We start from the raw sequence: 16539 nt of genomic DNA on the forward strand, positions 1-16539 counted from the left end.
TGTAAAGATCTTTGAGGTATAGAATTCCAGAGATAAATTTCAAATGCTCTGTGAGAAAGTTCGCACTTTTGCTATCCTAAAATCTGCTTGAACCGTTTTGTCTTGGGAGTTTCTTCTTCGTGACGAGAATCCCATCTACATTCTTGTTTCTATCTTCTTGTGTATCTGTGTACCTGTGTGTATGTGCATCTGTGTTGAAGGAAGGTAAGAAATGATCGCGTGTTATGTGTACGAGTCTAGAGAAAAGGGAAAATGAGACAAGCACTTCTAAAGAGAGAAAGAGAGAGGGTGAAAATGATAAGCGCCTCTGATAAGGGATGATAGAAGCGCCTTGTTCCAAGGCAAGCGTAACGTTGGTTGCAGTTACCCAAGCGCCTTATTACCAAGGGTCGACGTCGTTAAACCGAAACTATCGTACTGGGCCATCTACACTGACAGGGCAACCTTTATACAAGCTCATACATCTTACGTACCAAAACAGCAGAAAAGGCGTTACCGATTTTCCATATCGTTCATGATAATCTCACTTGCATTTAAATTCGATAAAATCTTTTCCTATTCTATCCGTTTATGATTATTTCAAATAAAAATGTTTTCTCTTTTCTTATTTATTTCTAATTGCTACTCTTTTATGGCACGTTATAACATTCAATGTTTCTTACGTATCGTTACGTCGGATAATAAAACAAAAAAAATTAAATGAAAGTATAATTATCGTTGTTATTTTTTTTTTTTAATACTTTAATCTGCTGGACAAAGAAAATTTCTTGTTTCTTTTTCTCAGTTTACAGTTGATTTTACAGTTTATAGTTTGCGGATGTTATTGAGTTGTACCGTTGAAATTTATATTTTTTCATAAATTTATAAAATAATTAAAAGAATATAATAAAACTTTATCGCAAATTATTAACAAACAAAATTATTGAAAAATCAAGTGTTAGTAGTATTTGAATAAAACACTGTTAATTAATATAATATTATAAAAATATAATATTCTAAAATATTGGAATATTATTATATTATATATATGTAATGTAAAAAAATATATACTATATGTGTTATATATGTTAAAATATACATTATATTTTATATGTTAAATATATTATATATATACATATTGTTATTATATGGGAACAATATTATATATTGCTATATATATATAATTTATTAATATATTATATATTATAAAATATACTAATAAAATAATTACATAATAATAAATAATTAAATAATAATATATTATATATATTAAATAATTATATAATAATATATTAATATATAATAATTATATAACATTAAATAATTATAGTAATATAATATATTATATAATAATCTATTAATATATATAATATTGTTCCCATATAAGTATATAAAACGCACTAACATACAACCAGCCAGATTAAATGCTAAGAAAATATACTCATTTTCTGGAATGACAACTCAAAGTAATTATACTTAAAAAATAACAGAGAGAGAGAGAAAAAAAAAGAAAAAAAAATTGCAGAACTTAATTAGACGATAAAAAGCAGCCCTAAAAAATAATGACACAGTAGGAAAAGACGACAATCGCCTTTTTTGCCTGACGCGTTTCTTAACAGACCAATATCACGTTGCCAATAACGTTGGAAAAGGGTGGGATGAAACAAGGGGGTGAGTATAGAGGGGTTCTCGAGTAACGCAGACGACGGCGTGTTTCGATAGCTCGCACCTGCGACCCATTACCCTATGAATTACATCGTACGAGGACGTCCTACTGCTACTGCTATGAGAGAGAGGGTGAATGAGTGTGGAGGGTGGCGGGGAAGGAAATGGGGGAAGCACCTTGCAATTCGCCGTAGCCCGAAGTAGTAACACGGGCGATTGGTTTGCGAATTCGCCATCCCTTAGAGGAGAAACTCGAGAAGGAGAGAGGGTGAGCTAGCACGTTAGGTGTGCCTGGAGTCTCGAGATAAGCGGCTACTATGCAGGTGTTGGATAATGTCGAGGAATAAGAGCTTGGCTAGTAGTGTTTGTAAGAGAATAAGAGAATAAAAGGGATACACTGAGGATACGTACTTAGAAAGGGCCATACTGACAGAAAGCTCGATGATATGTATGTTGCTTCTTGTATTTCTAAGGTACTGACCAATCCTCAAGTGTACATTCCAAGAATCAAAAACAGATCCTTTCAGCGTTGAGTTTCAGACACGATTTTTTTTGATTGGTTTACCTGTTTCATCTATCTAGGTTTACAGTGTAAGTAAACGGTAAATCGTTCGTACGATTTTTAAATTGAAAAAAGTACATTGAACTGAAAGTTCGATGAACTTTAATGTTTGGAGACGAAATTTGTATACAATGGTTGCTTTTTCTAACACACATAATTTATGAGGCTATTGTAAAATATTAAATATACACTGTATGGACAATATAGGAAGGAAAAAGAAAAAAAGTTGATAAAATTAAGATAGTGATATTACGTTGGTAGTTCAACAAAGGTGACCTATATTCTCATTATTCATACAAAAGTACCTTTGAAAGCTCGTACGTTTGATATTATGGATCTTTTGTGCTTTCGTTGGGAAAAAAAATATAAATGGAAGAGAAAAAGGAAAAAGGAAGAGAGTGAGAATTAATACAGTTGAAATATTTAGTTGCATGGGAAGTTGCGTGTGAAAATATTAAATACATTTGAAAAAATATGTTCTTAATAACGTGCGAGTTGGAAATATCGTATTCGCCGTATTGATTCATTAATGACCGGAATCAGCGAAAGGTAAAAAAAAAAATGTTACGAGCTCCAATAACCACGGTGTGTATACGTTGATTTGAAATCGGTGTAAAATTAACGAATATCTCTTTAAATCGTTCGAACAAAATATATACGGATATTTATTAAATAAAATGAAAATGAATTTGACCAAGTCGATGGAAGAAATTGAATTTTGCGGAAGTAATATTAGCGTTCGTATATCTTTTACCATAAGAAATTCACGTGAAAGTGTCCTGTCAGAGTTTAGAAGATTGCTATACCAACTACTACTATCTATGAACACTGAAGCCTGGCTGTGCCTGAAGCAGGAAGATAAGAACGAACTCGGTGAACGAATAATGGTAATACAGGAAGAATTTCACGCACGATATAAAACACAGGAATTGCATTTTCTATTTGGAACGTGTAACTCGACAAAGTACATTTAGTCTCATGTGTATACGTATTGTACTTAATATAGATACTCAAAAGAAACGAACTACCTGTATAAAATGGGTGACTTCGTTACGATCGTCAACTTTTTTTCAAACGATCGAGATTCTCGATGAATATCGTTCAACTTGTTTTACCTCGAAACAAATTTAACGACGTATGTGTATGGATGTATATTTGTGTGCATACTATTTATTATTATATATATAAATACTTACTAAAACTTATCAAGAAACTTAGCTCTTCGGAGTTATAAAGATCTTTTTATCTTTTTTTTTTATCTTCTTCGAATTTATCAAGCCCTTACAGCAAAAGTAAATAGCTATGAAAACGAAGGAGGTAAAATAACGACTACGACGTTGGTTGGTAAGAACGTAAGGGAACATCGGTGAAGTGAGTGGAATGGAGAGGAAGTAAAGAAGCAATGTTAAAAGAAGAAAAAGAAAAGAAAAAAAAAAAGTAAAAGGATGAGGTGGTGGATGAAGTAAAGGAGAAGTAAGGAAGATGAGGAGGAAGAAGAAGGACCTACCTACCTACCATCGGTAAAGAAGAGAAAGAAGAAGATAGGATGAGAAGCGGTAGACGAGGTCCCCTGGGAAATCATCGGTGTCCTCTCCCATCCTTTCTATCCCTGGTCCATCTTCCTACCGTCTCCTTTCTCGTCGAAAAGGATCCCCTTCTATATAATATCTTACGACAAGTACCACCGAACACTACCTCAGCTTCCTTGGACCGTCGAATGCCATAAAGCGTAAACTCCAAGGTAATCCGTCCATCGTCAGCAAGTAGATATAACCAGAAACGAGAAGACACTAAACTGGGATCTGTAAATTGATCTACGTTGTAGTTGTCTTGATTATTGGATCGAACCTAACAACTAACAACCGGCTTTATTTCCTGACACGAAAGTTTAACAAAAACTTATTGAAGTCTTACAATGTTGTATAACGACGGCAACAAAAAAACAAAATGAGAAAGAGAAAACCTTTTTTTCCTTTTTTTCTAGCAAAAGGTTGTTCTCTCTACATTTATAAATCTCAGATTTCTTCCGGCATATATATATCATTATGCAAGATAACGAGGTAGGTATTACATCAGTTAACGAGGTGTAAGCCGATATTCAATGAGCTAAAATTGAACTAATTCGTATCGATTACTCTCTACTCCTAAACGAAATTTCTACGAAACCAACATAAAATCCATTACAAACAAATAAATGTAACACACCAAAAAAAAAATCATCGTTATTGATCAATTTGAACATTTATTCCAATCGAGGAAGTATTCTATATTCTCGCGAATGAGAGAAAATAATTGTTTAAAAGTTAACAAATTAAAAAAAAACCTTACCTACCTGAATATTTGTTAAAATAAAACATAAAACGAAAGAAAAGATACAATCCGAAGCGTATTATAAAAAAGATAAATAACGAGAAAGAAAAAGATAAAAAGAGAAAGAGAAAAAACCTTGTGAAATTGGGTCGTGTAGCAGGCAAACCTGAAACACCAGTGACGAGATGGGGAGAGTATTCGGCAGAAATTCAACCCCATTCGAGAATTAGAGTAGAGGGTATATTTGGTATGGTACGTCTCTCTATCCTTCTGTCAGGTGTTCTGTCTCTCTTCTCTCACACCCGCAATTTGTGCATATATATTCTCTCTCTTTCTATCTCTCTTCTACTTTGTCTCTCAAATTCACGCAATTCGTAAATCCATTTTCTTTCTCTATCTTTCTCTATCTATCGACTAATCCACCCCTATATATCTCTCTTTCTCCATCTGCCTATCTATCTATCTTTCTTTTGCTCACAATCCCGCTTTCAGTTCTCTCTCACTCTTATTGTGTGTCCTCTCTTTCCGTTTCTCTTTAACGAAGGCGCGTAGCGGACACTGTACTGGACGACAAAAGGCAATCGAGGCCAATGGGCTAGTGGCGCATACGTCGAACATTTGATTGACGTTGAAGGTGTGCCACGGCACATTGATTGCGCTCATTGTTCAACGCGTACGGATAGCCTTGCACCTACAACCTGACCGATCCACCAACTTCAATCTCACTCTCTCTCTTTTTCTTCCCCTATTTCATTCTTGTTCCCCTCGTTGAGTGCCAGAAATCGTTAACATTCCGTAGTGACCTTTCGCAAACAAATTTCAAATCTCCATAAAGAAAAGGGAGACTTGAAAATTGTTAGGCGGCCATAGACAAAAGGGATAAAAAGAAAATAAAACAATATTGATAAACCGAACAAGCCACGCCAAAAGCTAGTTTCTTTTATTCCTTGTTTACGTGTCTTTTGTTCTTATGTTTGTGTATGTGTGTGTGTATGTACATGTAGTATATACGTATCCTATGCTTTTCTTCTTTCTCTTTCTTTCTTTCTTTCTTTCTTTCTTTCTTTCTTTCTTTCTTTCTTTCTTTCTTTTCTTTCTAAAAGAACGCAATAATAACGCGAAATACAGGAATATGCGGTACCCAGTTTATTTAGTCGAACTATACGCGACTCGAAAAAGAGGACAATGAAGCCCAGATGTAACGCAAAGAAATGAGATATCTGGTTTCTAGCAAAAGCAATAACAAAATGGTAGATAAAATATAAGAATACGAAGAAGAAAGGTAACTATATACGTACGTATGTAAAAAGACAATTTAAATTGTTTCTCATAAAGTACATATTATTTTAAGATAACGCGAAATTTCAAAAGAACGTAAGAAATATTATTGCTTTGAAGAATATAATATCGTTTTAACAGTTACGTGTTCCAATCTAAAGTTGCACAATATCTTTTCCTTACATTTTATCGAATTCTTTATCGCGTTAACTTGGAATAATATACTACAATAAAGGTACGTTTAATATCATTCGTATTTCTGGATTTATTGGATCCTAGATAAACGGGTTGTAATAAAAAAAAGACATCTTTCACAATTTTGATTTGTTTTTTACATATATTGGTATTGTTCATATATATTCGAACATTTTTCTCAAGCATTTTTAACAGGCAGCTCTTACGTGTCCTTTTTGTTTCTTTTTTGTTAACCAGTTAAGTGTGTCATGACGATTATATCCGTCATGCATAAAAAGTAATGATCATTTGTTATTTAAATTGTAATTTTTATGAAAACAGAAACATATCATGAATTTTCATTTGTAAATTACTATTTTATTTTATTTTTACTTCATTTTAACCTCAAAATGAGCAAATTTTAATCTCGACTTGTAATCGGTCGATTTTCACGATACACAAAACAGCGATGCGCACTTTCAAAACAGAGCACCACCAGTTAACTGGTTAATTACAAGATAAATCTAATTGTTATAAGTATAATGATATTTCCTTCGTTTTTTTAATGCGAAATAAAAAAACCGTTTTTAAACCGTTTTGAAAACCGTTTTTGACCGTTTGAAAGAAGGTGATTTTTCGAAATTATTTTTAAAGAAAACTACTGCATGGAATGTTTTAATTTTTTAAGGAGATATTCCTTAAAAGAGATGTAATGAATATATGACAAAATTTTTGGACCAGAAAATTGAAAATTAAGCGATTTATTTGCAATCTCTCAAGGCCCCAAAAACAGTCCCCCACTGCTGTAATTATAGCAACCTTCACAGTGCATGAAATCAAAAAAACCAAAAAGTTTATTAAACTAAAAAGAATTTCCCTTACCATAAACCTCGATCGAAACAAAATATTGAAATTTAATAAAATGGCGGAGTTTAAAAAAAAGTTTCAAATATTGCACGAAAATTTGATGATTTTTGGCCTGCCAAAATTACATTTTTTATTCGTTCGAAAAACTAGAGGTTCATGGTATGCATAGTGGTGCCCGTTAACGTATTGAACTTTCGAAACGATTCGAAGACGTTTCCTAGCATTGATAGAAGGACAGAAAAAAAAGGAAAAAAGTAAGAAAGGAAGGAAGGAAGGAAGTAAAAAAAAAAGAATAAGATAGAGAACGATCTTATAAGTTTCCACGAGAATGCACTTTCCCGGCGGATGGAAGATAAAACGTTTATTCTTGAAACAGTGGACACAGCTGGAGGCATCGCGCTTATAGATACGACTACTAGACTCCGAGAGAGTTTTAAGCCAGTAAAGGAACGTTAAAAAACAATGAAAAAGAACGAGGAAAGATGAAGAAGACAGAACGAGTGAATATGGCAGAAATAGAGAAAGAAGATGGGAGGGAAAGTCTAACGCAGCCCGAAGAAAAGCGCCTTTTTGTCTCGAAAAACTCGGCTCAGGGCTTTCAGAGAGCTTTAAAATGGCACGGAGGTTATGCTACGAAGCACTCGCGATGCGTTGCGAAAACTGTATGAACCTAGAAGATAGTAGAGGTGATAGAAGAAAGAAGAGAAATGGTAAGAGAGAGAGAGAGATAGGTAGGGGGACAAGAGATGGAACTGTAAGTTCACCTTAACAGCGAAAAGGATGAAAATGGAGGAAAAAAAAGTTGAAAGTTTCTCTCATATTTCCAACAATCACTCGTCCACCCACCATCAGAGTGAGAGAAAGAGAGAGAACCCTTTTTTTACCACACTTACACCCGAACGAGTCTTACCTTCGTCGAGGTTTTTCTATTCCAGAAATTGAAATGACCGACAGACACCTTAAAAAGTGATTAACACTTTCGTTAAAAGGATGTTTATGATTTTTATTGATGTTCATTTTAATGAAATAACAATTTGGAGATATTTGAAATAAAAAAAGAACAAATCTTTCGATTAGATGTGAAATGATGAATGGAAGTGTTCTTATATCTCGATTAATTGGTTATGGTGGTTATATTAAATGACATTGCACTAATAAAAATATACTAGGATAAAATAATTAGAAGAAATGTTGTTATCGGTGTATATTTTTTTACAAATGGAGAAAACAATTCAAATAAGTAGAAATATCACATCAAATAAATAGAAATATAGCACGGAATAAAATGGAAGCCACATGTTCTATAAAATCGAAATTTTAGTTAATTAAAGAAAAACTTAAATACTTTTTTTTACCACTAAGCAAGAGTGACTTTCCGAGGTTCTTAGGAACTTTCACATGAAACGAACTCGTATAACCGTGAGATTATTCGTTCGACAGTTTCGGAAATGTCCTTTGGGGCACTTCGAAAGCGACTATATAAGGATGGCCATAACGAAACTTTTCCTAACTTGTTGCCCGTAGCGTGCGAAACTTTCGGTCGAAGGTGCACGCTGTAAAATTGGTCGTGTTCCTACACGAGTAGTTTTTAAGAAGCCTCGTCGTCTTCGTTCCCTCTTACGAGGAACGGCTAAACAACTTTCTCAACTTGTTGCCCAGAGCTATGTGTACGTCGTACGTCACCAACGCAAGAGTGCTATCCTACGAGAGGATTCATAAAATCGTTTCCCTTTTATCAAAAAACTAGTCTGTTTTTTTCTTTTTTTCTTTTCTTTAAATTGCGTCATTCTTCTCAACTTCCTATTTTAAAAATACTACTTTTTTTATTCGTATATTCTAATTCGATGCTAAAACTATGCCAGGTTATTTAAATATCGATTATTCATTTCATATATCAATTTCTAGTGAATTTCAGTTATCAATGAATTGAGAGAAAATATCGTTTCGAGTTTAATAGATGAGTGACCCTGAAATCACGATACCGACAATTCGATTAAGTATGCCCATCAAGCGCCATTACGCCGATCGAAATTTAATAAACCTCGAAACGTATCAAAGTAGACTAACAAAAATATCTAAAAGCATTGACTATGCGAAAATTCTTCAAGAATCGTGAATGTTTTATTAACGAAGTATAAGAGAACGTTGTTATTATTTGTTTCGTTGAAAATATTTCAGTCGAATTTTGATCGTAGGGGAATGAGGGGTGAGAAAATACCTTTAACATGTACATCCATGTCTATAACAATATTTACTGAAATGTAAGACCATGAAATTGTATCGAAAGGATAGAACTTTCCTCTCTGTCTCTCTCTTTCTCTCTCTTTCTCTCTCTTTCTCTCTCTTTTCTTCATCCACTTTCATATACATATATTCCTTTATCTTCGTCGTAAGTATAGGACAAAACGACGCTATACGTAAGGCGACAAGCTGATCTCCTTAAACTTTAAACTCGCAACCCTCCGGAGAGATCTCTCGACTCGAGACCATCTACTGAGATGAGGTGAATATTTTAGGTGACTCGAGTGTCCTCTGAAACACGCCGACGAAACTATTCGCCGTTGGAGCTAGACATGACATACCAAATTTATGTTTAACCGATCCGAATAAATTGCAATTCTCTGAAATAGATGAAAATAATAAGACTAGAAAAGTTCAAACTACAATATCACTCCTCGTTCGTCATATTTTACTACTATACTCGATGAAAACTAACGCAAATCTATTCAAAATTATTCATGAGAAAATTAAACAAATATTGAAACGATAAATTACGTTAAAAAGTAAATATTACGAACACTATCGTATAATAATTCCACGAACGATAGAAAAGAATTTTGATGATATTAAAATAATTTCTATCGGTAAAAATTCCTAAAAAAAAAAACAATAAGAACCCCTAAAAGCAAAAGTATTAAAAGATATGGAAAAAGGAATAAAAATATCTTAGGGTAGAACGTTAGATAGATAAGTTCCAATGTTCAAATCAAATATTAATTGTCATTTTTATCGTAAGAGCAAACAGAAGGAGTGAGGGAGGGAAGAGGGTCTCTTTGAATCTAAGGAAGAAGACGTAGGAACGTTCGAGAAACGATCACGAGACCCCCGTTAGTTGTGAAAGTGTAAGAGGCTTTTATTCGGTCAGATTTACTCAGCTCAACCCATCTTTATTCTTCCCCCTCCTTTCCCCCTTCACCGACCCACCTTCTAAACTATGCTTTTCCTCTTCCGTTCTTTTTTCTCTCTAGCGCTCTTTACTCCGTACTCTGCAAATTCAATCTTACCAGCGACCTCTAGCCGCTTACACAGTTTGTTCCGCCTATTGATTCCGGGTTCGTGCGAGGGTCTAACCCACGTCGGACTCTACCTATCTACCTATATATATATATACATAACTACCTTTGTCTTTAACAATGAATTTCCTAGATGATGGTAAACTCACGTGTAAAGGATAGGTACATTTCGAAGATAATTAGTTGAATCCTTTTTGTGTAACACAAAGAACCGACAAACAAAAAACAAAAGAAACCTATTCGTGATAAAAACGAATTACAAAACCTGAAATTCATATGGGTTACATTAGAATCGATACTAATGTAAATGACACCTGTAAAGAATATGAATGACATCCACGGTCGGACGATAACTTCTTCCATTACGACAGCTCCGACATTCGAATATCATCGATTCACAAAGTTCCTATATCCAATGGTTTGAAGCAAAAGCATATCCTATCAAGTGAGAGAGACATATTTTACAGAAATTCTAGGATACCACTCGAGAAGACTAACCGCCATTGGAGAAATTGCACGAATATAAATCACATGGTAGGAGAAAGGTAGTTGCGAATGTCTGGATGTAGCTGCACGTAAACGATAATCCATGCGCAATGTGATTAATAATAATTTGCTGGTCGGCATAAGCGGAACCGATTAGTCGGCTTAGCCGAGCGTTATGGTAATTGGAAGCCATTACCCGTCGAGCATTCTCTCTCTCTCTCACACACACACACACACACACACACACACACACACACTCTTGTTACTCTCTCTTTCTCTTATACCGAGAAAACCTTGGCAATGCTACCTATACTCATTTCCAATACCCTGCAATCTCTTTATCTTTATTTCCATGAAATTTTATTCATTAATCTACATACGTACACGTTATCAGTTACCACCATTGCTAGTGGTCACTTATAACATCTAGAAACGATCAGCAAAATCGGTCATTCGGGATTCACTATCGACAAGTCTTAGATTTTCTACAAAGATAAGTAAATGCCCTCGAGAAAGGGATTCATGAAGACGAATCGACTCGAGACCAAGTTTGATAAAAATAAGTGAGAGAAAGAAAGAGAATGAATGAAAGGTGTGAGAAGAGAAAAAGGGTATTCTTAAGTTTTCAGGAAGAGCACGATCATGTAAGGAAAGCAGTGTACTTTAAAAAAGGAAGAAAACGAAAAGTAGGAAGTGATTGAAAAAAGATAGAGAGCAAGAAAGAGAGAGAGAAAGAGAATAAGAAGTAGAAAACCTGAAAAATCGTCGACGCAAATCTCCAACGTGTATGTATGCATGTATGTATGTATGTATGTATGTATGTATGTATATCGAAGTTCCTCTCAATCTTAGTTTCTTGAGAGATCTACCGTGAGATTCGACCCAAGGATTGCAGTGGTACGAGAATAGGAAGGAAAAGCAGACAAGAAGGAAGAAATGCAGGAAGCGGGTAATCCTCTGATCTCCATTGCCGACATATCTCGAGTCAAGGGTTCTTCGCATCGTTGACCGCGTTACAAATCATTCGCATGAATGCCGATCTCGCACGAGTTCGTCACTATTTCTATCTATATATGTATATATAGATCTATATATCTATACGTATCTTTCTATTTCTTTATTTCTTCTTCTATATATCCTTTTAACTCATCGAATCGTATTATAAAAAGAAATAAATGAAAAATACCATAAAAAATTTGTTAGTTTACTTTCATAAAAAGAGATTTTCTTTGACGTTTAAGAAAAAAGTCTTGAACAAAATTCGTAGTTTAGAAAGATTCGGTTTCGTAGATCTACTATATAATGTAGGTAGAAATCTCAAGGAAGGAGGGGGTGCAAAATTTCTTTGACGTGACTTCTCTTGCATGACGTACGTTATATCATGGCAACGAGTAATTAGCATATTTTATTACGTTGAAGGTGCGAAGGGGTGGTGGCTCCATTACCGCCTTAGCTTTTCAAGGGGAATGCGCGTGCGCGCCTGTAACCCTTTCCGGTGCGTTAAGTTACCAGAAACGGTCCGTGCTCTTAAATTTTAATTAATTGCACTCTCTAATTAGACTCAAGTTCTTGGACCCCCCGGTAAAGTGCATTGCGTTAAATTCAACGAAGAGCTAGCACCAAACACTTGCACGGAATTAGTAATTAAGTACTCGAGACAATTCCGGAAAGGGAGCCAGCGTGACGGCCCTGTAATTGCTGGACACTATAGGGATTTCAATTCTCCCGCATCGAGGATTTGCATACTTTGTGTTTTGTATGCGGCGTGCATACAATCCGTAGGTATTACGAAATTCGGCCACGACTCGAATTTCTCTCCCTCGAACGTCGTTATAAACGAGTTACGTCACTCCCTCGAATGTCGTTACGCGTTCCGCGTTTTACCCAGGCTCGCCTACACCCCCTTTTTTCATAGCAAAAACCAGTAACACGCGAAATCACCGATGTTTTTCATACGATAAATTCACTACGGAAACCGGGCGAACGGTACTGGCCGTCTCACAGGCAAAAAACAAATTCGAATAATGGATGTCGTCGAATTAAAATATCTTTGACAGAAACTTTGATAAAGTCGATTGAATTTCGAATGATTTATACGGAACCCAAGTGTCAATTTTTTCTTTTCTTTTTTTTACGTGTCATTTTTAAACGTCAAACCAAAGTTATCTCCGATATTGGATGTATACGTTTCTTTATTACATCGTGAAAAATGTAATTTAAATTGTATCCACGTTATTACACAAGTGCGATGACCTAAGTAATTAGGCCAAAGTGTCTTCGCACGATGTTGAGTCTCTAACATAGTAGCATGGTGCTGACTCGTACCTTCGCACTTTCGATCAAACCATTATAGCGGAGTAGCTGCCTGATACACTTCACCGAGTATAACTTGTCCAACGTATTACCTAGCACGGTAATTGTATAACGTAACACATCGATCCATGTCTTCAATAACTACGCGTAACATGTTCCATTAATCGAACTTAAAATCTCGCGAAGTCATGTCAAAGATATTGTTTTAAACCATGAACAACCTATGTGTTGTTCGTCATCAAATTTATTAGATAATTTATAATATATAATCATGTTATAGGAACTTGAATATTTTTCCAAAATAAAATTATCACTCGATAATGTCGAGGAAAATACTTGTAAACAAAAAGAAATATAAAAAAAATTAATTCGACGTTAAAACATCGAAAGAAATGGGAAATACTTTTACCAGTATAAGCGGATAACGATGTTTTTACTTTGTTCGCAGGTGTTGCTGCAGTTGTGACGTCCGCCGGTGGGCATGGTTTTGATGCACATTTACGTGGTCCGAGTTTCCTCATAGAACCACCATTGAGGGTGGAATTTTCAAATTCGAGCGGTGCCTGGCTGGATTGCACGGCATCCGGAAGTCCTCCACCTAATATCGACTGGTCGACTGCAGATGGACATCCAGTAAATGACGTACCAACCGTAAGAAGGGTACTCAGGAATGGTACACTCGTCCTCTTACCTTTTCCGGCAGCGGCTTATCGTCAAGACGTACACAGTGCAGCATATAGATGTGTAGCAAGTAACTCAGTTGGCAGGGTACTTAGTCGTGACGTCCAAGTTAGAGCAGGTAAATGTTCAAACAAATCAAATCAAATAAAATAAAAATTCAATTCAATTACATATATACAATTGCGATCAATAAAAGAATCCTATATTTCATATTTAACGTAATAAATTATTACTGTATAATATTATTATATACATATATATTAAATTAGTTAAATATTTAATTTCATTAAAATATTTCATCGATACATTCCAGAGAAGAGCGTAGTATTCGTCATTTATTACAGTAGAGAAAGAGATAGATAAAAAAAGATGAATTTAACTTTTATATTCCTTTTTAATGAACGAAAGCCCCTTTACCGCTGGTACCCTTTGTGCATGCACCTACGGTATTATCGATTCCCGGAAAAGAGAGCACCGGCACCCGACGCTCTTTTATATAAAGCAGATATTAACTTAGGATAGTCGAGAGAGAATTAAAAAAAAAAAGAAAAAAGAAAAAAAAAGAAAAGGGATGACTCTCTGAAAAAGAGCAATCCAGAGCGATCAATGTTCTCCGCTACGAATTTTTTCTTTTTTTTTTCTTTCGTCTTTTGCAGTTACAGCTACAATATAATAAAAAAGAAAAAAAAAGAAAAAGAAAAGAAGGAGAAGAAAATGGGAATAAAAAGTTCGATTATAATTCGATCTCCGGGGCAAAAGCTTAATCAGATTTCGTATATATTCGCTATGCGCGATACAAAGAGAAAATTTGAAACGAAATCTGTTGGAAGGAAGGAAAAAGAGGAGGAGGAGGAGAAAGAGGAGGATGCGGTCAACCTACAGCAGCATCGTTGGATTTCCACCGTTCTGTGAAGCGTACTGAACTCACAGTGTAATTACCTCTTAAAAAAAAAAAAAGAAAGAACGAAGGAAAAAAAAGGACATACGTACACACGCATACATGCATACAGATACACACGTACACGTACACACATATAATTCGAATGCAAATCCGTGATGGTAACAGGGCGAAGCCAACTACGACGTTCTCTCTGCGCTGCCAACTAACCAGCTCTTCCCTTCATGACTATAAAGTTCTAGTCCAGATGTGTGCCCGTTAATTAAAACTTTACTTCCTGGCATTCGGCTTAACGAAAGAAAATTTCTATCGCGAGGCCGACCAGTCGAAAACTATCCAGGGGGATCAAAAGTTCGCCGAACAGACGGCGCTAAGAGACGAAAGTCTGCTGCTAATGCAACTAACTGCAAAAGAAGAAGAAGAAGAAGAAGAAAAAAGTAAAATTGAAAAAGTAAAAAGAAAAGGAGTGAAGTGTAAAAAGAAGAAATAAACGACGTTGAAATAGATAGGAAATAATATTCACCAAAAATGCGCATACTTAACTGTGACCCCATGCATAACTTACGGTTGTTGTTGAAAAAGATAGAAAGATAGAGGAAAAGTGACAAATTTCCCTCGAGAAGGTATCATACAGAAATTTGAAATGGGAAGGGGGCTAACCCATACATACATATAAATATATATATACGTATATATCGTTGATATTCCCAAGCATCGCCCTATAGGCATTATTTGTTCGTGAAAAATACTATCTCTGGTAGTACGATCCTTCTCGGTAGGACGAGTCGAAGTAAAAACGTTGAAGCGAGAATGAAGCTTGGATGAGAAGTTATATATATATATATATATATAAGAGGACAGGGTTGAGCGGTGGGAGAGGGAGAGGGGGAGATGGTGAGGGGGGTATATAAAAAGGAGCAAGAAAATAGAGGAGGCAAACTTCCGGGTGACGGCTCCCTCGACTGGCGAATTTTTGCGAAGAAAAGAAAAGAGTAAGATCAACGAACGAGTTTCTTATTCGAGAAAAAGTGATGGAAAGAAAGAAAGAAAAAGATAAAGAGAGAGAGAGAAAAAGGACGAAGGAAAGAGAAACAGAAAGACAAAAAAGAAAAAAGAAAAAAGAATGGGAGGAGGGGAAAATGGGCAGGAAGGGAGAGTATTCTTGGCGTCGCGACGTCGTGTCAAGCTGCACAACCATCGGGTGGCAGCTGGCCGTCGCCCTTGGAATTTCCACGTAAATAAAATCTCTAGAAGAAGAGTATAGTAGTACCCTCTTGAACGAGAGGACGACGGGAGAAACAAAAAAAAAATAAAAAGGAAAAAAAAAGAAATGTGGAAAAGAGAGAGAGAAAGAGAGAGAGGAGAAAAACACGAGCAAAGCAGACGCCGAGGACGAGACGTTCGTTACAGCAACGTCAACTTACGCCTCACCGCTTTCTCGACGCCGACGCCAATGTCGAGATTCACCAAAAAGTCTGCGAATAACGACGTGACACACACACACACACTATGATGATACCTAGGATATCACGATTTTATATACTATATTCGTATATATTTATATTTATATACATATGTATATAATTTTTATTCATTTCTACTTTTTCTTTCATACGAGTAATAGTAGTAGTAGTAATAGTAGTAGTAGTAGATGCTTTTTGCTAATGAATGAAAATATTATTTTTATCTGATAGGAAAAATTGTTATTCTAATTATTCTATTATATTAAACGATATATTTAAAATAAACAATTAACGATTTAATACTAAATCTTAATTCTTTGAAAACAGTTACAAATGTGGAGGATACATATCTAATACTTATTTAATATATTATGCGTGACGTGAGAGATTTTTTTTTATACCAACTCGAAAAATATATAAAATTTACTACCGGCAACAACGGAAGAGACTATTTATGACTGTACGTAAAATTAAATAATTATTTTGGTTTTTATTCATTTCAATGTAATATATAAATTGCATAATAATTAAAAATAAACGTACTTTGTTTTGAATTTTATGCGAAAATGG

General features: G+C 35.1%; 1 protein-coding gene across 9 annotated transcripts in view; it reads left to right on the plus strand.

Moving 5' to 3' along the window:
* Dscam2 (Down syndrome cell adhesion molecule 2) overlaps positions 1-16539 on the plus strand; it is an 87905-nt gene that overhangs the window by 43386 nt on the left and 27980 nt on the right. For all 9 annotated transcript variants that reach the window (XM_089176543.1, XM_015315768.2, XM_015315769.2 and 6 more), the window contains one exon: positions 13376-13726. In XM_089176543.1, the coding sequence (XP_089032669.1) occupies positions 13376-13726 (351 nt within the window). The remainder of the gene's footprint in view (positions 1-13375; positions 13727-16539) is intronic.

This window comes from Polistes dominula, unplaced genomic scaffold (assembly GCF_049000335.1).
Source record: "Polistes dominula isolate Pdom_NZ unplaced genomic scaffold, Pdom_raw_medaka contig_25, whole genome shotgun sequence".
Lineage (NCBI taxonomy): Eukaryota > Metazoa > Arthropoda > Insecta > Hymenoptera > Vespidae > Polistes > Polistes dominula.